Raw genomic sequence first — 23,952 nt, forward strand, 5'->3', positions numbered from 1 at the left:
TAGACCATATCTTCCACTTTAGTCCTCTAATTTAATTCACATTAGCAGCCTAACTATAATATTTACCTGAAAATGTGCATACTTTACGTCTTGAATAATGGAAATGAATCATCTCCGGATCCCTTCCTCATAATTCATCAAATCAGTGGATCTGTGTCATTGAAATTTGATCTACATTATTCAAGGATCCATTCATCCTTGAATAATGTAGATTAGGTCAAATTAATCTCTTTAATAAAACACGTGGCTAGTGAATAGTGATCCCTCTACTCCTAATGTGAGCTAATTAATATTCATTCGTGTTCTTTGTTTATTTTGAGAGAAATGTTAAGCACATTCTCCCAAAGTGGTACTCTCTATGAAATCTCCGGCACCTCATGCTTTTACATGATGTTTTATAATGTTGGCACGGCAATTGTGCCTAAAAATTAGGCGGCGGAGAGTTCATTGAGAATCTCTATAGCATTTCTCTTATTTTGAATATGTTTTATTTATTGTTAATGATATTTAACCATACTATATTAAAAATAATGAGTATACTATTATGAGTATAAAAATGTGTGTCTCTATATGATTATATATATCGATGTTATGTACAAATAAAACATACTAGGGTACATCTCAGTTTACTACCTTCAAGTTTCGTGATTTTCAATATTTGATACATAAAGTTTTTTTCGTCCCAAAGTCATACCTAAAGTGTTAATTTTGGGACAGTCTCATACATCCATTAGTTTGGCTGTTAAGTCTTCCGTTAACTAATGACGTGGCGCCCATGTGGACAATGACTGGGCGCCACATGTCATTAAGGGGTCCATGTGGAAAGTAAAAATTCAAAATTCAAAAAAAAAAAAAAACAAATTTGGTCGCCTTCTGCCTCCCCCGACTTTCCCTTCCTCCCTTATCCCTCCATTCTTTCCTCTTCGACTTGTCATACATCCACCCATCCACCTCCATCTTTGACTCCACCCATCCACCCACCCACCCACCCATCAAACCCTCATCTTTGTGTGAAACGATTTCACTTTCCTCTCTCTTTCTCTCTCTTTCTCTCTCATATTGGGTCAACCGGACTGGCCCTAGTTTGGAAGCTCTACTCAGCCAGTACCCCACGCGTGCGCACCAGTACCCCACCGTCTGTGTCTGGGTTTTAGATAAAAATGCTCTGTCGGAGGCATGCTTGCATGCCGGATTGACCAAGGCGGCAGAAGATAGGCTTTTGGAGATTATTCGGGCTGATGCGGCAAGGTTGGTGAGGCTGAGGCATCCCTTTGTCTCTTTGCAATCACAACGACGACTGAGCGAGTAATTAAGGGACTTCCGGGTTTTGGTTTTTCATTCAAAACATGTAACGATCTAGCAAAGCCACTCGTGAATTTTGGAATATGATTTCGATTGATTTTTCTTTCTGGGTTTTAGGTTTTGTGATATGGGTTTTGGTTTTTCGTTCGAGAAGGTGAACATTGAGCGAAGTCGGTCGTGAATTTTTTCTTCTAGGGTTTTCTTTCAGTTGATTATTTTAGGGTTTATGGCGTGGTCTGCGAGAAAGCACAGGCAGTCGAAATCGGAGCCCTTTGAATTTCAGAGGCGGCGGGCCGAGAAGAGGCAAAAGAGGCAGGGTTTGTAGTTTTGGAATCCAGAAGATCGGTGGCAGGGAGGTAGAAGACGACCAAATTTTTTTTTGTTTTTTAATTTTTAATTTCCACATGGACCCCTTATTGACACGCGGCGTCCAATCATTGTCCACATGGGTACCACATCATCAGTTAACGGGAGACTTAACAGCCAGACTAACAGATGTATAAGACTATCCCAAAATTAGCATTTTAGATATGACTCTGGGACGAAAAAAATTTCATGTACCAAATGTTGAAAACCACGAAACTTGAGGGTAATAAACTGAGATTTACCCAACATACTAATATACAACAAAATGAATTTACAAATGCACACCAAAAGTCAAAACTCAAGAAAGAACCTTGATTTGCATATACAAAAAGTTTCAAAAATTCCCAAAATTGTAAAATGTAGGATTTTAGTTATGTTCTGAGAATTCCAAGATAACATTGATTTTGAAAGTTGGGAAAATTTTAATATTTTGAAATATTCCAAATATAGAAAGAAAATTTGATTTTAAATTTTTTTTCGGGGTGAAATTAGAAACCCCATTTCCTATCTAATTCATTAAAAAATATCCATAGTATCCAATTTGAAGCATATACGACTAAAACATGAGTTCAAATAACTACCGTAAGACATTTCGAAGGATGGAAATGAGCTCTTGGGTAAAATTGAAGCTACCTTGACTATGTTTGGATACGGAATTTTCAGGTCCTAGAGAGATTGAGACTGAGTTATCAAGAAATGAACCAAAATGTTTAATAGAGAGGATTATGAATGCCCTCCATGAGCATTACAAAGACATGTGGGAAGAAATTGCAAATGACACATTTAAAGTAGGGATTTGCACATCGCTTTCACATGCCTATGTAATGCTCATGGAGCATTCCCGGTCCCCTATATCTAACATTATGTTGTCCAATTCTCAATAACTTGTTCTGGTTGCCTTCGAAATCCCTTATCCAAATGCCTAAATGAAAGCATGGATTAAAAAGTCAAAAGTTCAAACGAATTCCAAATGGATAAGGTAATTGAGGTAGATAAAGATACTATAAAACAGAAATTATGGATGGATGTTCTCTGGTCTCTGAGAGGTCCAAGTATTCAGTTTCTGAGCAAATTTGAATGAAATTTAGATTTCAAAACTGCCGAAAGGTAGAACTTCAACAACAAAGATGTTATGCAGATGTTGCATGGAAAATAGTAAAAAAAAATAGTAAAAGGTTTAACGTAGTAAATTCAATACAACAGCAGCAGGTAGCTGGCTCTTTCATTCATCCACACATTTTTTTCCTTTTTCGTTCCGTTTTCTTATTATTTTTCTGCACAACAAAATAACCCATACAATTATCTCTTGAAACGAACACGAGAGGTGTCATAGGATAGGGTAATGTTAGGGAGACTAAATTTGTAGAGAAAGTTTTGAAAACTAAGAGACATGGAAGTTGATGATTGGTTTATTACTTAAACGTTGATAAACGTGCTTATTCTTATTGGTGACACATTATTTAGTTAGCAGATTTAGTCTCCAAATTTAGTCTCCCTGACATTACCCCATAGGATATAGAGCTGACTTTTCGGCAATATTAGTATATACAATCGAAGTCTGGTAGTTGTAGAATTTCACCGAGTTATGTGGTAACGCGCCAGCTCCTTTTAGAAGTTCTTGTCCGAAGTACAAATCATAGCAGCAACTGTATCTAGTTGGCCACGGGCTCGGCAGGTCTTTCAGACAAGTCTTGCAATCCACAAACCATATTTGCAGGTACAGCCATGTCAATCATTTTTGGATATGCCAGTTTTAGATCTGTCAAAAAACATAAAATTTTTCTTAATTAACCTAAAACGGTTCGGAAAGCGGCTACAAGCTTAGATGCTAAATACGTTTACTTACTTTCCATGATACTTTGAAACTCCTCCTGCACAAAACAGTTCAAAAATAAAAAGTTATTACAAAGGTAAAAAGCATCAAACATATAAAAACATGCAAACTTCCCTACACCGGATGCTACTTATTCAGCAAATAGTCTTCACACGGTAGAAAAAGTTTTTCTCATTACCCTATAAATTTTACCAAAATTCTCTTACAATATCTGAGACGCAGAAGCTCCGTCACATTAATATCTCCCCTCGTGAATATTATGCTAAGACATCCTGGCTAAATATTGACCCAGGATATGCAGATAAATAAAAAAGAATCAACAATCAAATTCATTACAGTAAAAAGGAAAATCATTATCTGCTTGTTAACCAGATAGTAGTAGCTACATCTTTTTGACGAAAATCAAAATTTAGCAACTGCAAGGGGCATAAGATTTTGGCGAAAAACAATTATATACCTCATCTTTTGTGAGCCGGGGATTATAGAGCATCTCCTCCCCCACAGTACTAACCTGCATCTCAAGCAAACATGTGGCATAAGTAGCTGCATAGGTTCACTTGGTACAGAAGAAAAAAACAGTAGATGGTTCCTTACAGTGAATCCCTTGTAATCATGAGCAGGATAGATACGTGTATCCTTTGGCAATGTGAAAATCTGGGTTTGTAAGAACTAAAGTATTAGCGTTTTCTCAATATATAATGTCATGAATCAACCTCATTCATTTCTCATGGTACTGAAAGCCAAAGTATACTATCTTGTCATGTGCTTGCCTGTGAATGAACTGACTTGTAGAGTTGTTGTGAACTGCCACCCTGCAAGCAGATTAGAGAAATCAAAACAACAAACTTGACAAATGCCCTTCACAATCCCGTTTTAAAAAACAAGTTAACTTCCACTGGCACACTGCTGCTACTTTTTTGTTTTCCTTTCGTTTGATAAAGAGCAGCGGAACTGTCACAGACATCCTAAATTTTTTTAGAAGTTTATGATACTATTGTCTATACCTGAAAATCAGTTCTCCCACATCCACGAATGAGTACTGCATCTCCAGTAAAAGCCATCCTTGGTTGGGGCTGATCAGGCCCATCTCCTGTAACATAGGTAACACAACCTAATGTATGCCCAGGAGTAGCTCTAACCTGAAACACAAATATACACGTACAAAAGAACATGTCAAATAGTCGGATACAACGTGTGCACGCGCACACACACACACACCATTAGTGAATACCAGACAAAACCACAAAAAAGTAACAACTCAATAATCGGTAAGTATAAGACAGATTTTGTTCCAGCAGGTTGTTTCTTTGTGCCGACCTGTCTTGCCATTAGACCAGAAATTGGATGCAGCAGACCACAACATACGAACATAAGATACATATGCATACATATACAATCATACATGCAAACACATGCACAACACATTCATACCCAGCCACAGACATCCCAACGTAGAGAATCTGCACAAAACTAGGTTCAAAATTGGTGCATAGACGACAAAATATGTTACAGTAGGTTAGTTCTTTTGGTCAGTTTTTTCACTATAAGAGCGAATAAGGGATGCAGTAGATCACAACCTATACCAGTACACATAAGCCGAGCACTATTCTGAAATTTTAACATTTATGAAGTGCCATTCTAACATACTACAGGATTTCTTCTACCTTGTCAGCCCAAAAGCAATTAGTTTGAGAAAAGCTGGTTTTCAGTATTCAAACCTCATTATGAGATTCCGAACTGCTACCAGGTTTAGGCCGAACACTCCAAATTAATCAATCAAGATTTTTACCTCCACGTAGCAGTTAGCACATTGTCATCCAATCTTCTTAGTAATTGTTCAACATTCCATTTCATAGAAACGTTGATCTCACACAATAACTGAAGACAGAATCATCAACTCTAGAGAAGAAAAACTACACTGTAGTATAGTTGTCAGGTATTCATATATAATAACCACTGGGAAGCAAAGAGACACATTTTGAACTATCCCCACTCTACTACAGGTCTGTTGGATTATGTGTTGAAATCACTGAACAATGTGATTGTTGGGAATCACATTGTCTGCCGCGCAGTGAACCCAACCACTCGGATTTTGGAGTACACGGTTCATGATTTACACCTCAAATGATACTCAGACTTTTTCACTAATTTTTGTCATATTACTCCTCCAGAAACCATCAGAACATTCCGATTTGCATGTTACATTGTGCAAGAAACTTCAAACATAAAGGAAAATAAACCCAAGTGTTGGCATACCTCCAAAAACAGATCACCAAAATATATTTTATCGCCGGATTCTATCAGAAGGTCTGCTTTTGATTTGCTCGCCTTCGAAATGACAGATTTCACACCAGGAAGCTTAGTCTGCCACAACAAATATTTGCATATCAATAAAAAGGCAAGCAGACATTGGTAAATCATTGATTACAGAATTCCATTAAAGAACGCAACTTTTTTCCCAAATAGCACCATTCGAAAGCAATTCTTCATTTCGTCATTCATGAATAATACAAATTCAGCAACTTTAACGAAAAGAGTAAAAAAAAATTCGAGAAAAAAATCGAAAGTTGGAACCTTGATAAGACCGGTACCGGTCACGTGATCAGCATGAACATGAGTGTTCATGGCGTAGATCAACTTCAACCCCAACTCTTTGACAAGTAAGATATCCCTATCCACCGTCTTGTCCACCGGGTCAATCAACTGCAAATTCAACCAACAAATTAAAGACCCAAAATTTGCATCATCGATTCATCATCATCCTAATCATAATTAAAACCAAAATCACTACTTAAATAATTAAACACTTAAAAGAAAAAAGCTGACCAGAGCGGGTTTGTCGGGGTGAGAGACGTCGGCGAGCAAGTAAGTGTAGGTGGAGGACTCCTTCTCGAAGAGCTGCCGGAAGAGGAGCTTGGAGGAAGAACCCGACGACGTCGTATAAGCCATCGTTCGGGAATGGGAAGCGAACTTGGCGCGAATCGTAGGAGGATTGAGGAATTTGGGAGAAGAGGTACTGAAGAAAAAGGAAGAAGAACGAGGGAGAGCGACAAATCTGAGGACGCCGATTCGAAGCATTTGCCTTGTTTTGCTTTATTTGTGTTGTTAGCTGGTGGACGCAGCGATGAAATCGATTGAGCAATTTGCTTATTGTGTGTGGGGGCGGAGGGCGGGGCGGGGCGGTGAGATCAGCAAGCATTACGATTGTTTGTGCCCGCCAAATCAGATGAGGCCTAAGGGAGATGAAAGAGACAGCTTACGAGCGATGACCGAGCTGTGCTGTGTCCTACTCGGCTAGTGGACACGACATTCGAGATTTCTAATCATTGGATCATTGAGATCATTGTATCTTCTGCCGCTGTAACTGAGGGCTCTTACATCTGATTATCTTCAAAGATAAATTTAAACTATCCATTAAGATTTAACTTCCTTTTTTATCCTATAAATAATATCTTCAAAAAAAAAAAAAAAAAAAAAAAATCTAATGAACCTTTATCTGGTTGAAGGGTGTGCTGATTGAGTCATCTTGTGATTCAGTTAATTCATATTGAACTTATTGGAATCGTCGGGACATTTGAGATTTGCTTTGATGCATGGTTTTTCGACATTTTTAAGTGGTGGTAATATTCACTAGCTTATTTATTATTGAAAATAATTTTGTTCATTGTTCTCAAGTGATGGTGATGTTTACCGCCTTATTTATCACAGTTAGATAAGTTTAAATTTCGAGATCTATGTAATGAATATACACAATCTCAAAATTTAAATGCATACAATGATAAGATGGTGACATTACTACCACTTGAGAGTGGTGAGCAAAAATGCATTCATTTCTTACCATTGCATTAGTTTAAATTTTGAGATTTGTATCAATCCACTATACAGATTTCGAAACTTAAGCTCATACAATAATGATAAATAGAGTAAGCATCACTATCACATCCCGGCCCGAGCCCCCACCACATCCCGGGCTCAACTCCACTGTAGCATGATATTGTCCGCTTTGGGCCCCGACTACACCCTCACGGGTTGTTTCTGGGAACTCACACGAGAACTTCCCGGTGGGTCAGCCATCCTGGGATTGCTCTTGCGCGAACTCGCTTATCTTCGGAGTTCCGATAGAACCCGAAGCTAGTGAGTTCCCAAAAGGCCTCGTGCTAGGTAGATATGAGAATATACATATAAGGCTTATAGGATCCACTTCCCTGGACGATATGGGATGTTACAATCACCATCACGTGAAGACAGTGACTAAATATATTCCCTTGAATTCTACATTTCCTCGTTTGTCAGCCGTCGCGAGGACTCCACTAACACATCAAACTAAATAATTAATTCTCTAAACAAATAAAATATGCCAACAATGAATTGATGTGGCCTCACTCTACTACAATGACATTAGGTGGCCTTGCTATTCAACGATGACTAGTGTGGTTGACACTGTTGCGTATATTGTTTATTGTGGCATATCAGTACTGGTGGTGATTGTGCACTTGGCGATTGTGTGTTTGTTGGTCACTAGAGCAATGTACCCCAATAACTTTGTTGCATCTATTGTTTATTGTGGTAGATCAACTCTGTTGCATGTTTCGTTTATTGGTCACTGGAGTAATGTACTCCAATAACAATCTTATAGTTATTTTTGATGATTGATGGAGTGCACCTCTTTCGCTTCTTGTTAAAAAAGAAAACAAAAAAAAAAAAATCTATCAATCAATATTAACCACCCTACAAGGCTTATAATGAACAATTTGCTTAGTGATTCTATTTAGGATAAGAAGACCATATCGAAATGCACTTACAACACTATTTTGAAACAAAAAGAAACCTAGAATTCAATTGTTGTATGCCCAAACTACTATTACACTTGGTCAGTATTCTAAAATGCAGGTTAGGCGACCGCCTAGGCGTTGCACGGCTAGTCTCCGCCGCGATTATTATGAAATCGTTCAACAAATCAGAAGGGCTATTAACCGATGTCTAGGCGGCCGCTGGGCAGGCAACGTGGGCTAGGCGGCCTCTTGGTTTTGTAACAAAAATAAAAATAAAACTCTTTGTACTGACGACAAAAGAGTGATATGTTGAGGAAGGACAAAGAGATATGCAATTTTGTTGTGGAAAGAAGATAGGGAGAGCCGTCTGGAACTTCTTGAAACCATCACCGTTGGGGATCACCACTACACTAACCCACACAATTTAGTTGATTTTTGGGTTGGGTTGGTCGGGATTTGCGGTTTGATAAAGATGAGGGCTTGTTTGCTCGATGACAAGATGACACCGCATGAAGAGGGTAACTGGGTTGTTTAAACCAAGGGATATGCAGTTTGATGGAGAAGTGAAGATAAGGTATGGAGACTTTGGAATTGACAGCATAAAGAAAAAAGAAGATGAGAGTTAGGTGTCAAAAATGATTCAATGAACAAAGAAAAAGACTTGTTTAGTAAAATAATGGATTGAGAATATATAATAAATTAAACAATATATCTAGAAGTTGTTGTCGAATCCTTTATCATCTTTAGGTTAGGGTTTTCTTTGTAAATAGCTAAACATACAAGGTCTTTTTGGGTTATGTCTTTTTGGATGTATATACTTTGTGTAGTCTTCTACTTTTATTTTTACATTTTATTATTATTTTATTATTCATAGAAATATAGTTTTTTAGGTGTAAATAAACACTTATTTACAAGATATATAATAAATTTACATAAATCCATCTAGGCCGCGTAGGCGCTAGGCCCCTGCCCGCCGCCCAACTAGCGCCTAACGTTTTTTTATAACCTTGCACTTAGTTAATATTGCACATGATGTTTAAGTGTGAGGTTTCTCACTCGTACTGAACTTGTAGCTCAAGTAATTAAAATCATATCCTTATATTTTCAAAGTCTTAGTTTTGATTTTCCACTCAATTGTTTAGGAGACAAAATTAATTTAGTATCATTCCAAATTTATCGGATGTCCCGAATGGACCTAAACTAATTTAGTAGTGTAAACTAGGGATGGTTCGGTATGGGATACCGAACCAAAACCTTAGTCCCGATTCCCAAACCAAAATTTTTGGTATTCTCAATTTCAAGACCGATCCAAACCAAATTTTTGGAATCCCGAAATATTTTTAGGCTTTTAGGCTATAATATTTGGCTGTGCAGTGTGCAAAATAGCCAATCTGCACTGCATATCTTGGCTGTGCACAATGTGCAGTGATCAAAATTGGGCTGGCTATAAATTTAATAACTTGGCTGGGCTATAAAGTGATCATCAAATCATTATGTGTAGAAATAAAATCAAACCAAAATCCTTGCGTTGCATATATCCAAAACAGGTAAGGAAAAATGGACTCATTCACTCAATCCTTGAACTGGTCAGACATACAGTAATTGCATTTAGTGAGATATAATAATGAACTTCACTTAAGAAAGCAATTCAACTAAATAAGTTGAAGAACGAAGGCTTCAAAAGAAAGAAACAGTTTGCATCGAGAGAGTATTAAACCAGATAATAAACCACAACCTATTACAAAGGTCAACAATGACTAATGTAAATATACCAAAGCTCCAACAACTTAGATTCCTTAAAGACTAAATACTTCCAAGACTTGAATACAAATATGTCCCACATTACACTTTTAAAAGCAACAAAAATTAAATCAAAGGAGCATACAATTCAAGAGAGCATACAATTAAATAGAACTCTTCTGAGATATTTACCTATTGGTAAATAAAACTCCAGCACAGAAGCTGCAGTAGCAAAGCAAAAGAGCCCAATTCCTTCGGGCCTTCACCAATCTGAAAAAACCCAAGAACCTAAACCATTAGATCAATTAAATAGAATCTGATATGTGAAACCAAACAAACCCTAATCTAGAATTCAAAATTTTAATTTCAAAAACCCTACAATTACAAACCCTAATCTAGAATTCGTAAATTAAATTTCACAAACCCTAAATTAATTCCCATATTTATTTACCTATGTCTGAATCTGAAAGAGAGAATTGCGTGAGAGAGTCAGAGGCTCTTGAGAGAGAGAATAGCGAGAGAGAGTCGTGATAGAGAGAATCATGAGAGAGAGACCAGTGGTGGCTATAGCTCTGTGTCGTGAAGGAATGGTCCACCGTCGGAGAGAGACAACGGTGGATGATCCGTGTGGTGGTGGGCCGGTGAATGACTGGCCGGAGTTGGATTTGAGTGAGACTGAGCTGAGAGACTGAGTTTGAGTGAGTGAGAACTGAGAAATGAAATGAAAGTTTGAAACTGGAGTGGAGTCCTCGATGGGGAGAAAGCTGAAAGCCTAACAAGGAATGGATGGACGACATAGATTAATTTGAAACAATCCAACGGTTCAAATTAACTCTAACTATAATTAAAAAAAATAATATATATTATTTTCTGTGTAAATATATATATAAAATAATTAAAAATAATAATATATATTATTATCTGTGTAAATATATATATATATATATATATATAAAATAATTAAAAATATATATTTTTGGTTTGGTATGGGAATACTGAAATATTGGAAAGACAATCCCGATTCCCATACCGAAATTTTGGTATTTTTTCGGTATGGGAATACCGAAATTTTGGAAAAATTGGTTTGGGACATTTTTGGTTTGGGATCGGTATTCTTTTGGTTTGGTTTGGGATTTTGGGAATTGTTTCCACCCCTACAGAAATGTGTCAAAGTATTGCAACTTTGTGTAGCGTGCCCATCTTTTCTTTTTGTAAAGATTTTTTTTTTGTTCAAACAATAGATTTGTTAGATTAGATGTTAGATTAGAGAATTGATGGAGTTTGAACTCACATTGTAATACAATAACAACACTCATCTTCACCACTATGATTGGTGCCATATTGTCCAGCCCTCACAACCTTCGCTTTCGGCGCCAAACAGGCCCAAACAACCCAAAGCCCAAAACTCTCGCTTGCAGAAGAGGTTTATCCCGGCCCAGTTTCCCACCAAAAACCCCAAAGCCCGATTGCCGGAAACCCCGAGCTTCTGCAACTCATTCAAAAATGGTGGTGGTGCTGCTGCTTCCGCCTCCTTGAATGAAGAAGAAAGCTCGGAACTTGCTCAATACCATCGCCTCCCTCTTCACCAAGCACCATAAAGCCATGGAAGATTTACCAGAGCGCTACTCTTACAACCCAACTCTCCGCTGGAACGCCGACCTCGAAAGCTACTTCTCCAACGCATACGGACCCCACCATTTCTCCCGCATCTCCCAAGCCCTAACGTACCCCTCTCTCTCTCTCTCTCTCTCTCTACAATTGCAGTGGTGTATTTCATTTTTCTTATATTTTCTTTCTTTTTTGTTCATTGGGTTTGCTCAGGCGGCCGTCTTGCTACTCCTGTATACGCGTGAACACGCTGAAGTCGACGCCGGATGCCGCCATTGAGAAGCTGAGGGCGGTTCTGAAAGAAAAGGGAGCTGACATTTCCAAGTGTGAAGTGGAAGGGATGGACTATGTGCTGTTTGTGAGGGGTTCGGGTCCTCACGCCATTGATTATGGCTGTGCTGCAGATGGGAAGCTTCCGAAAGAGGTTCTTGTGAGCCGGAAATGTGCCGAGGCAGTTCTTCGAGGTGCCCAGGTTAGCATTTTTTCGGTTCCTTTTGCTTTGAATTTGGTTTGCTTATTCAGTTGTAGCTGAAAGAGGATGATTTTGGGGTTTTTGATATGTAGGTGTATGTTCCTGGTGTATTGGGTTGCACTGCTCATGTCGAGAAAGGGGATGTTGTGGCGGTTTCAGTGGCAGTTGAGCAGCCTGGTGCCGATGGTGGATGGGTCGTTGGGATCACCCGAGGGACTGTGCTGCAAGGTTCAGAGACAGGTAAATAGTGTATTTGTTCATGTATGGGGGATTGAAGAATAGGTTACAAGGGTTGTGAGTTTGTTTAAGTGACTGTGGGTTAATAGATGTTACTTTTAAATGATGTTTTAGATCCTTATCATATTGAACGAAGTGGACTGTATATCGGCCAAGGAAAAGCAATGCTGTCAAGGGCTGGGATTTTCCGTGTTATGGAAGGGCTTGCTGTGGATATGAGTGACAGAGTATTTAATCTCCCTTCGTTACATGGTATGGTTCATACGAGAGTAGAAGCCTAGCTCTCTGCTAATGTATTTCATGCTGTCTGAAGCTGTTGCATGGCTCTTCCTCTAGTATATCAAGTGTTTCAATGAGCTTTAATTCATGCTTTTTGCTCCATTTTTGTTTCATATAGTATTGCATTGATAATTTAGTTATAGATTTTTACTTTATAGATTGAAGGATATTCTCCTTAGTAGTTGACATGGGTCATTAATGAGGGAACTTTGATTTTTCTTTTATCTATGGTCTGTCTTTTTGTTTTTTACCTAATTGATGAGTAGTTGCTTGTTCTTTCTGATATGGTGTGTATTCTTGGTTTTTCAATCGGCTATAATTCCAATGTCTTTTTTCATGGCTTCCAGACGTGCTTGAGGGGGAAATATTTCTTCAAAATCTGCCAAGCATTGTTGCTGCTCATGCACTAGGTACCTATCACATTGTTATGATTACCTAAAGCAATCTACATATGTTACTGTTTCCTAATTATCATTGGTTCTTTAGGATTTTGTCACAGTGTGCCAAAACCAGAATAACTACATAATCTTTTAGGTTTCTGCACAAAGTAGTGATCTGTGTTATGGTTTTCCTTTATTTATATTATTTATATGATGTGTTAAATTTGTGATGGATGCTTACTTCCATAGGAATTAGCTGGCTGTTGCTTTACTGCTATCATTTTTGGAGTATTTAATGAAAGTTTTTAATCGGTGATTTTGTTATTTCTCTTGTGTTTCTTAGATCCTCAAAAAGGTGAGCGCATATTAGACATGTGTGCTGCACCGGGAGGGAAGACAACTGCAATTGCACTTCTTATGAAGGATGAAGGAGAAATTGTTGCCGCTGATAGATCTCACAATAAGGTAAATTTCCTAACCTGAGATGTGGTAGAAGAAACAGTGTCTCCCTTTGCCTTGGTTTATGATTTCGGTATCCTATTTAAGTCATGTTGTGGATTTTAGTTCTTTATATAAGGTCTGTCCAACAGAATTGCTGTGGTTCTCATAGGTGGTTAGATTCTGGGTTCCTTATTTAAATCAAATTGTGGAAACATAATTCCACTGATCTTGGAATTTTAATGTCCCATAATGAATATTCCCCCTTCTTGGTTTTTTAGCTTTAAGGCTTCCGGTTTCTTGTGCTACTTACACTCGCAATACTTTTGCAGGTGCAGGGTATTCACAAATTGGCTGCTGAAATGGGCCTGAGTTGTATAACCCCATATAAACTAGACGCTCTAAAATCTGTTTGTACAACAAACGAGTCCAATGATTTTTCTAATCACTCTTGCATTGAGGATAATCATGGTGGAAACGTTCAAGGTTCTGACTTGATAAAGTCAGAATTGGAGAATTCTAAATTGATTACTTTTGAAAGGTTGAATGCTGAGACGGATTTCAAGAAAAGTGGTAGGTAAACTTTCCTCATATGTGTACACGAGAACAATTTTCATGGTTCTGCTCTGACTTCTGGTTCTGATAGTTGGGAACAGGAACTTGTTGGAATCAGTATGTATGTTCATAATGTTTTTAATTTTTGAACAAGGTCATTAAATATGCTTGCAATAATTTGTGACCTTGTGGATTCTAAGATATCTTCGACGTGTAATTGTTCTTTTTCATACTGATGCTACAGTTGTCATTTTGATTTTATTATGTGCATGGCAAAGGCTTCTTTTGAAACTAGAGTTGAATCTAATCAAATCAATGTTTTAGTTAGCAATGAAAAAGCGAATGAGACAACATATGCTAGCAAAGCTGCCCTCAGGAAGGAAATGCGAAGAAAACGGAATGGTCCAGGAAGAAATCAGAGCGTTGGTGGTAGGGTTGAGAAGTCAAAAGGATTTGCTCCCAAGAGCTTTGATCGAGTTCTTCTTGATGCACCCTGCTCTGCCCTTGGTTTAAGACCTCGACTATTTGCTGGAGAGGTACCATAATCCTATCAAATATTGTTCTACTTTTAATACATGTTTACAGGAGTAGTTTTTTTGTTTGTACATTGTTCTTAGTACTTTCAATGCCTTGTTGTCTTGTTGATGTCTTATGCGCGGATGTATCTACAACATGTTTTGTTTAAAAGTAGGTTCATTAACATTTTTAAGTTTTGATTAAGTTGGTTGCTTATTCCAGGAAACAATTGAATCCATGAGAAAGCATGCGACATATCAAAGAAGAATGCTTGATCAGGCTGTTCAGTTGGTTCGCCCGGGTGGAGTTCTTGTGTATTCAACGTTAGTAGATATGCCTCCTCTTGTTCATAGTATTATTGAGCATTACATGATAAGTATTCAAGTATGCAAGGTTTCTTGACTTCGATCATAAGTTACATCATTGGTTCATTTTCGAGAAAAAGATGGTTACATCACCAGTGCCATCTTTTTAAACTGTATCACCATGTTCATCGCCTTCACTTCCCTTTATTTCTCTGGTCTCATCTGTTTCTCGTTTATGGATTTTACATGATATGAAACAAAATCTCTCCAGAGTAGTCACTCAGTTTGCTTAACAATTTGTGGCTTTGATTGCTTATGCAGCTTCAGTCAAGTTGGTCATATACAAATGAAAGTCTAACCTTTTGCTTTTAACCTTTAGCAAAAAATTTAAACAGCAACATGTCAATGGCATATAGTTTACATTTCAGTATATTTAGTGTCCATAGAAGAAACTAAATTCTTGTACAGGCATCGTCCTACCATTGAACTGAACTTTCTACATTGTTCTCACCTGCAGATGTACCATAAATCCTGGAGAGAATGAAGCTGTTGTTCGGTATGCTTTGGATACATATAAATTCCTCTCCTTGGCACCGCAGGTTTGGTTCAAATAGTTTATTGGAGATCTATGCAATTTAGTTCCTTAACAATGAGGAATTAACTATATCTCAGCCAGCTAATTTTTCATTTCCTATTTACTTTGATTTTCAGCACCCAAGGATTGGAGGACCTGGTCTTGTTGGCCGTTTTGAATTTCCCGATGGATATACTGAGTGAGTTCATTTTTCAGTCCTATGTAATTGTTTAAACTCCTTCCCAAACCCTAACTAACCAGTTGATCTGATTGACCTCACAGGGAGTGGCTGAGACCCGGGGAGGAAGAACTCGTTCAGAGGTTTGATCCATCGTCCTCGCTTGATACAATAGGGTTTTTCATAGCCAAGTTTTCTGTTGGATCAAACAAGGCCGACTTACAACACTCCGCATCTTGACAAGATCAGAACTTGAGCGTAAGCATACCACAACAAATAATCTCATCTCAAATTCAAAGTTCACCCGCACACAAATACCACCAGTAGTCTAACTCAAACTCAGAATTCACCTGATAGATTTGTTTCCAGCCCGAATACTCAGGCAGGGGTCGTGATTAACTAGTTATATATTTTCATACACTAGAGAAGAAGACCGACGAATCACAACTATGCTTTAAATGTTCTTTCTTCACCCCACAGGCGGGAAGAAAATATTTGTATGAGGTATCCACGGAAATATTGATGAATACTTACATACCAATATCTTTGATAGTTCATATAAATGATGAAAAAGTGCTCAAAATCTTGGAAATTTGGCGTGAAAGACATGCTACTTGACCAATTTAAATGTATTTTTGCACACAATATTCATACGTATCTATTGAATTCACTGTTGTTTCCTTATAGATGCGGTAGTTAGGATTTACCCAACTAAACGGTGCATAACCTTGATTTAGATAAAGAGCACCGTAGTGCGTACTCATAGGTGCATAATCGTAATAATAATTGTGTTCGGTTACTAAACTCATGCAGTCGAAACTAATAGATATCCTCATTGGATGGATTCCCCGAATTTATGGGTGTCTAAAAACCTTTAAACCTGTGACTTACTAACCGTAGGTAACAGACTAGTATACCGTAGTGCTAATAGAGTTATTTTTTCTTGGTGAGTCAAATCAGGGCTCCAGCATTAGCGGCAGAGCCAGAATTTTAGCTTAGAAGGGGTCCAAAAGTATCAATCTAAAACACTTTTCTGATTTTACAAAAATTACTCTGTCGTGTGGGGAGCAACCGATTACCGTTGTTTGGGTATGGTATGATATTGTCCTCATCATCCTCTTTGTTAAACTTAAATCTCAAGCCTCTCTGACTTTCTTTCTCTCTCCTTCCACTAATCCCCAGGCCAAAGTCCTCCTCAAAGCTCACAAGCAACGGATTGCCTCAACTCCGTAGGAGCCATCAACCTCAAACGGACGAACAAAATTAAAGTAAAAACGTCGGATTGGGGTCTTGAGCTTACAGAAAAATCTTGAAAATCATAAGTATGACACTAAACTTTTATGCGTGAAAAATGTCGGGATGGGGCTAAGACCATCTTGGTCTCTTCATGGCTCCACCTCTATCTAGAATCATGAGCGGAGCCACTAAGGGACCATAACAGCATTGTCAATCCAAACTCTTTTCTATTTTAGACCAAACCTCATTTTTCTCTTTATCCCTCGTATATGCATGCACTTACCCGCCCCAACATAAAATCCACTATCTAGAATACTGATGGGTTTGTTCTTCCCAGTTCCCACCCTTTCAAATTCTCGATAGCAGACACCATTGTCGTGGATATTCACCAATACACATTAATATTTATCAATATTGTGCATATTACAAAAATTACTTTGTTCTGTGGTGAGCAACCGATCACCGTCGTTTAGGTATGATATGATGTTGTCCTCATCATCCTGTTTATTAAACTTAAACCCCAAGCCTCTATGACTTTCTTTCTCTCTCCTTCTACTGATCCCCAGACCAAAATCCTCCTCAAAGCTCACAAGCAAAGGATTGCCTCAACTGTGCATATTAGGGGAAGAAACATACTTGACCCCTATTATGTTTTCGTCCAGCTCACAGCTGTAAAGGGACATAAGTTATGATTTCTTGACATAAAAAGGGAGAAGAAAGAGGAAATACACACTTTATAGACCAGATACAAATCTTAATCATGGATAAAATTGACAAAAATGAAGGTACACTCGAGATTTTATTTTTTCATTCAACTTTTGTAACCAGTTTTATTTATAGACGTTTAAAAAAAAAAAAAAAAAAAAAACCTCCCATATCAAGAAATTAATATTAGGTATCCTTAGAATTAAGTGGATTAATTGGACAACAATACCATTGGGTCGCTATACTTATTTAAAGATGGCAGTAAACTAATCTAATAACTGGTGACATGCATATATTAACCAGGCTTGGCATACATGGACTGGTTAATTTGGTGGTCCATATATATAATATCAATGCTTTTTCATTTCTGATTATTTCCCCCTACATCCATGTATATATATTCAACTATCCTTCCCACAAGCAATGGTAAGTTATTTCATTGTGCTGCAATTGTGGATAATCTCCAACACTAGAACCAAAATCAACCATCCCCACCATGTCATCATCTCTGAACCAAGCTCCCATTTCATACGATGGGTCAGTCTCTACCATGTCTATATCTTCCCACTTTGAATCAGGGATGCAGATTTCAATCCCATGCTGCTCCAATGAAATCTGCCCATCTGTCGTCACATTATTGGCCTCATCAGCACCCACTGGTGATTGCACTACAAACCCTAGTTTGTCATTCTTCTCCTCCTTCTCCAACTCTTCAAGCAAATCCCAGAGAAGGGCTCCATCAACTTCTGTGACCTCAAAATCTTCGAACTCATCTGTCCCAAGAACAAACTGCTTGCTTTCTGAAATAGCAGAGGCCATATATATATAATATAAAAAGGGAGCTGAAGAAAAATGGACAAATTGAAGAACAATAGAAAAAAGCATGAGAAGAGGAGCTTTAAAAACTTGGTGCAACTTAGAATACAATATTGTTGATTTATATAATGATAAGTGTAGGCTCTAAGTCGGCACATATTTTTTGCCATGTCACGGGCATAGATTACTGGCATATCATGGGCCATGATCTTGACAATAACAAGTAACTAATATTGGGGACGTATAAAGACTGAAAAAGGCTAAATAATAACTAGGGCTTTGGAAAAATTCTACTAAAAGACACTATGATATGACGACACATATGTCTCCTAATTAATCCGGATATTAAAATTATACATAAGGCGTCAAACACCGAATTCTTATTAAAAGTACCGTTTGGTGTGTAATATGGCAAGCCAAACGAGGCCATAGATTGCACAAGAAATTGTATCTTTTGATGGAAACCAATCTTGTAAGCCTAAAAGGAAAATAAAACTAAAATTGGTGTGTCACTCATGCACTTTTACCAAATTCAGATGAAGCAAAGACTTTGCTTTTTTGGTCTCACTGAAATCTTGTTCATTTACAGATGGAAAAGCGCATTTGGAGAGGAGGGGATGAGCAGCATGCAATGTACGTATATCGGTCATTTTCTGTGTTTAGTGCATGTGATTTTTGCACATGTTTACGTAGTGTTTTTAGGTCTCTTTTTGGTGCCGTTTTAGGCTTTTAATTATCACGAGAGTTCATGTACCTGTTGCTGTTGGTCCTTTATTTTTATAAACTTCCATTTCATGTGTATTTTTACTTTTTGATTAACTATAGATAGCACAATAATTGTGAGTGAATTACAGGGCATAATAGAAAAAATAATACTAGGGGGTACAGAGACTAAATTTGTAGACAAAATTTGTAAACTAAATAATGTGTCATCAATAGAAAATGAGCACATTTATCAATGCTTAAGTAATAATCCAATCATTAACTTCCATGTCATTTAGTTTACAACTTCCAAGTCATTTAGTTTACAAAACTAGTTTACAAATTTTGTCTACAAATTTAGTATTCGTAACATTACTCTAATAGCAAACAATGATTCAAATTTGAAGAAAGTTGAAACAATGATTCAAATTTGAAGACAGTTGAGATTCCACTATCAAACTAATTGATAATATGAGAAGTAACTCAATTACTTATAAACACATGCAAGGTCCCTTCTTTCTCCGATGTGGGATTAATACTCTCAACACGTCCCCTCACGTGTGGGGAATTTTCAAATAAAAAACATAAGCAAAATAAGTCGGGTGACGTGAAACACGTGAGGCCATTAGGCTTTACACATAAGACAATCTGCTCTGATATCACGAAAAAAGTTGAGATTTCACCATAAAACCAATTGGCTATTGACGAGGAATATTATATACATTCTTTTCATTTTATATGAAATAAACTTTTGTATCAATAGGTTTAGTTATGTGTAGCTTTCTTTGTTTATTTAATAAAAATCCCCCTTGTACGGCATGATTTTTCAAAAAAAATTAAAATAAAAATGGGTGTGATATTCCCACACTAGTTCTTATCTACCCTTCTTAATTTTCAGTAATCATATCGAATGAATTGAAAAATATTAAATGACATAAATAACAAAGAATGTATGAAAAATAAAAATGAATGTGTGAATAGCATACAAAAAGAAACTCAATATTAATTGAGAAATACGTACTCTTCTGACAGAAGAATTATTATATTAATTTGGATGTAAAGTTCAACTATGAGCATAAGAACAATGCTAAGAGGAATGACTAACATAAGAAATGTCACCAATATATACTTGTTTTTCAAGGTAAAAATTTAAGAGGCATTTTGATCTAGGTATTTGGTTCTTTAATTTTTTAGACCAAACATCTAAGACTTTAGAGATCTAATCAAACTACATTTTTACAACTTTAATTAATTTACTAATTGATTTCAAATTACACAAATTATTATTATAATTAGTTTAATAATTAAGTCCAATATATAACAAATTCTTAAAATCTTGCAAAAGAAGATATTGTTAATGTATGTGCCATTAATTCAATATATCTCAAAAGAAAAGAAAAAACAATCTATAATAACATAATAACAAAAAAAAGTTGAATTGTGGGTGCAAAAAGGACAATGGTTTTTTTAAGGATTAAGCACATAAAAACTCCATACCTTTTTAGTGTCATTTTAAATTCGTCTCAACCTTTTTAAACATTCCAAACAAGTATTCAACATATTGAAAATGTCACAATTGTTAAGCCCTAGTTAAAAATCTGTTGAATTAACTAGGGTTTACTTTGTCTCCAAAATCAATAGAAGGTCATGGAAGCATAGCATCCACCAACGAATGGTCACCACCAGCTCCATCATGCCATCACATTCAACCCAACACAAAACCACAACTCCACCCCACAACTCTAGCCGCCAACATCGAGAAGAAGGTCATGGAGGTCACTGAAAAGGTATGGACTGTCATGGTGCGGCGCCCACCACCATCTTCACCGTCTATAAAGAAGAATTAGAAGTTTTACAAGCCGAGAGTTAGCATATGTGGACTTCACATGAGCATAACCAAGCTCCTTGAAACTTTGTCTAAATTCTTAACCCTTTTCTTTGTTAGGAGATTACCCTCCTAATATAATTTCAATTTGGCTCCATTTTCTATTCAATTCAATACTCATTTATTCATTGGGGTCCATAGTACATAATCTATGTTTAAAATTCAAATTTTGAGGCAACTGATATTAATGTTGTCCATGATATACCTAATTGGTGGATTTTGAACATGATCTATGTTTGAAAAAATTAACTAGAGTTCAAGGGATGTGACATTTTTAATAGGTTGGATGTTTGTTTGGAATGTTTAAAAAGGTTGAGACCAATTTGAAATGACATGAAAAAATTGGGGGTTTTTAGGTACTTAATCCTTAAAAAAAAAGAAAAAAAAAAGAAAAAAAAAAACCCCCATACGGTGATATTTTAAACATACCAATGTGTAACCCTAAAACCTATTGGTACGTTTCAAGCCAATATGGGTACATTTCAATTTAGTAATCATACTTTTTAATTAGGCATGAATAGGTTTTAATTTAGCATAAGTACGTTTCAATTTGAGAATAAATTGTGTTGGTACATGTCAATGTTTATTTTTTAAAAACTACATGTCAATTCAATCATACTTGAATTTCTAGAGACGAAAATAAAGAATGAGATATAGCTGTTAACGACAATAGTTACAGTAATGATGAAAAAAGTTACAAACAATTTTTGTACAAAACAAAGTTACAAATAATTTAGTTATATTGAAATTTCTTAGAGAACTTAGATATATATTGATTATTGTATTCCATTAAGCTAATCTCGGGTCACTAGATATAATTGAATCCTTAAATTGGGGAAGGAATTAGATTCCATAAAAATAACAATAAATTATTTGATATTATTGAGTACATTTCTTTACGTAAAAATGAATTAAAATGCATTGAAAAACACTTAAATTAAGAATAAACCCGGAATATAGAGTTTAATCATAAGTGAAAGAACTTTAATCTAAAGTTGACGAGTAACAAATGTTTAATCTAGAAAAGTTTAAAATGAGGCATCTGATTCTAATTTTCTTAATACATACACATCCTTATTTTTATATATACCATACTATACTATAAAAGTATGGTAATTAATAAATATTTCATTTGTACGGGAAAGGTTGGGATTCATACTTTGATGTGAAGGTTGCATATATTTCATAGCATTTGATTTTCTCATGGCAAACAATTATACATCAACCTCATTCAGTATTTCCACCAAAAGATAGGCGTGGCATTTGATTGATTGCCAAACTAATGAGATCTGGAACCCTACTGTAAATCTCTCTTGCTTTTTATATATGAATTTATTTCCTCTCATGCATAGAAAGATACCATTTTGTAAAATACCATGCCAGAATATGTTTCCTTTCATAGAAAGATCACGTTTTATAAAACACCATGCAGAATATGGTTCCTTTCACAGAGAGAGATCTCATTTTATAAAACACTTAAGCCAGAGAGGATACGACATAGGAATGGAAATTTACTTTAGGTGAGGGTCAGTGTCCATGGACCATCCTCCTTGTCAAAAACAGTATAGATATTCCTCGTTTTACAGCTCGATCTGTTGGATAGATCCATAAAGCGAAATAAAACGTGCCTAAAAATGAAAAGTCGACCCAACTCGACCTTTTATCAGTTTGGACGCCTAGCATTTAAGTACTTTGATAATCAGCAATTTGTTTTTGAAAATCATGGGTTATGCGAATTTAAGAGAATATCAAAATGTAAACAAATGACAAAGTTACAAACTTTGAAAATGAATTTGTTGATACACAAAATCGATGAGACTTTGGAATAACGTAAAGTGTTAAGTTTGTGACTTTCGCATGGTTGCTTCGGTCACTTAGTGATGATAATATGTAAAGAGATAGAGATAGAAGAGCAAACATAAGATGTACGTGGTTCACCCTAAGTCTGGCTACGTCTACGGAGTAGAGGAGTTCTTATTGATGGTGAACAGTTTACACAAATACATAAGTTTAAGCATAATCATCATTATTGGATTCTAATGACTAGTTTAAGTACAATAATGACATTCCTCCTTAATTGTAGGAGAATGGAGGAGAGTCTCCGGCTTTCGTCCGCGGTCGATGTGGGACTGTAGGAGCTTTATTCTAACGTTGACACGTGTGTATTGTGATTGACCTCCTGGATAGAGGGAAACTCTTGTGCTTTGGCAGGGGTGCCTTGACATGAATTCTTCAGTGTGTTCTTGAATGTATGAAGTTAACCAGTGCTTGATAGTTTTGGGATTGGTCAAGTATGATACAAACATAATTAATGCCAAAGTCTTTTTAAGCACAAATACAAATGTCACTTAGCACTACGCTTAGTGGTATTCTTCATTTGTAAATGAGAAATCTTAGGTTTAAATCTCGTGAATGTTGTTGATACCAATTTATTCCTCTCGTCCATTAATGTAAATATATCGATGTATAAAAACTTGGCACTCACCTTACCACGTGGCAAAAAATTTCCAAACAAGTTTTTCTCATTTTGCAGACCACTAAAATCGAATTTAGGGTAATGCTATAGAAATGTTATCAAATTTTAAATGGTCATCTGAATGGAGTATACTAGAGTTTGAGAAGAAAAACTCTTGGGCCTGTGCTGGTAAGACACTCACAATAACCTGACAAGCTTCGTCCACTAGAGAAAGATTGGTTGAAAGTATTTGAAAATATTGAAATGTGGTGTAAGGTGGAAAATAATGGTTAAGTATTTATAGGAAAAAAAAAAACTATAATGTTTTTTTTTTATTTTATGCATTTTTTTTATATTAACTTTCTTAATTTGGATTGTTGGATTACAAAAATTGAAATCCAACAACCTAGATTTTGACACGTGGCCAATGGTAAAATTTCAGATTTTTTTTTTATAGATATTTTCTTTTAAGATGAAAAACTTGGGTGTTGGTCAGAAATCTAACAGTCTAGATTGTGCCACGTCATCTAGTCGTTGGGGTTAGATTTCAAAATTTTTTTACCGTTGGAAATCCAACGGCCTAGCATGTGCCATGTC

At 36.5% G+C, this 23,952-nt stretch overlaps 2 protein-coding genes across 3 annotated transcripts; one reads left to right on the top strand and one right to left on the bottom strand.

Moving 5' to 3' along the window:
* Positions 1-3,061: 3,061 nt before the first annotated feature.
* On the bottom strand, positions 3,062-6,870 carry LOC137708420 (persulfide dioxygenase ETHE1 homolog, mitochondrial-like). 2 transcript variants are annotated; one of them, XM_068447497.1, is made up of 9 exons: positions 6,329-6,870; positions 6,077-6,205; positions 5,759-5,866; positions 4,507-4,641; positions 4,273-4,314; positions 4,097-4,156; positions 3,960-4,025; positions 3,515-3,539; positions 3,062-3,427 (listed from the first exon to the last, which is right to left on the bottom strand). In XM_068447497.1, exons 1-9 carry the CDS (start codon positions 6,578-6,580, stop codon positions 3,321-3,323), a joined length of 924 nt encoding a protein of 307 aa, XP_068303598.1. In that variant the 5' UTR covers positions 6,581-6,870; the 3' UTR covers positions 3,062-3,320. The 2 variants fall into 2 exon arrangements, with proteins under 2 accessions (XP_068303598.1, XP_068303599.1); XM_068447498.1 differs by having other exon boundaries at positions 3,960-4,013; positions 6,329-6,869.
* Positions 6,871-11,492: 4,622 nt separating this feature from the next.
* Positions 11,493-16,148, top strand: LOC137708575 (rRNA (cytosine-C(5))-methyltransferase NOP2C). Its single transcript, XM_068447688.1, has 12 exons — positions 11,493-11,738; positions 11,836-12,094; positions 12,187-12,334; positions 12,446-12,583; positions 12,958-13,020; positions 13,334-13,455; positions 13,761-14,001; positions 14,308-14,519; positions 14,722-14,822; positions 15,322-15,403; positions 15,516-15,577; positions 15,661-16,148. Exons 1-12 carry the CDS (start codon positions 11,551-11,553, stop codon positions 15,794-15,796), a joined length of 1,752 nt encoding a protein of 583 aa, XP_068303789.1. The 5' UTR covers positions 11,493-11,550; the 3' UTR covers positions 15,797-16,148.
* Positions 16,149-23,952: the final 7,804 nt, after the last annotated feature.

Source organism: Pyrus communis, chromosome 11, assembly GCF_963583255.1.
Source record: "Pyrus communis chromosome 11, drPyrComm1.1, whole genome shotgun sequence".
Lineage (NCBI taxonomy): Eukaryota > Viridiplantae > Streptophyta > Magnoliopsida > Rosales > Rosaceae > Pyrus > Pyrus communis.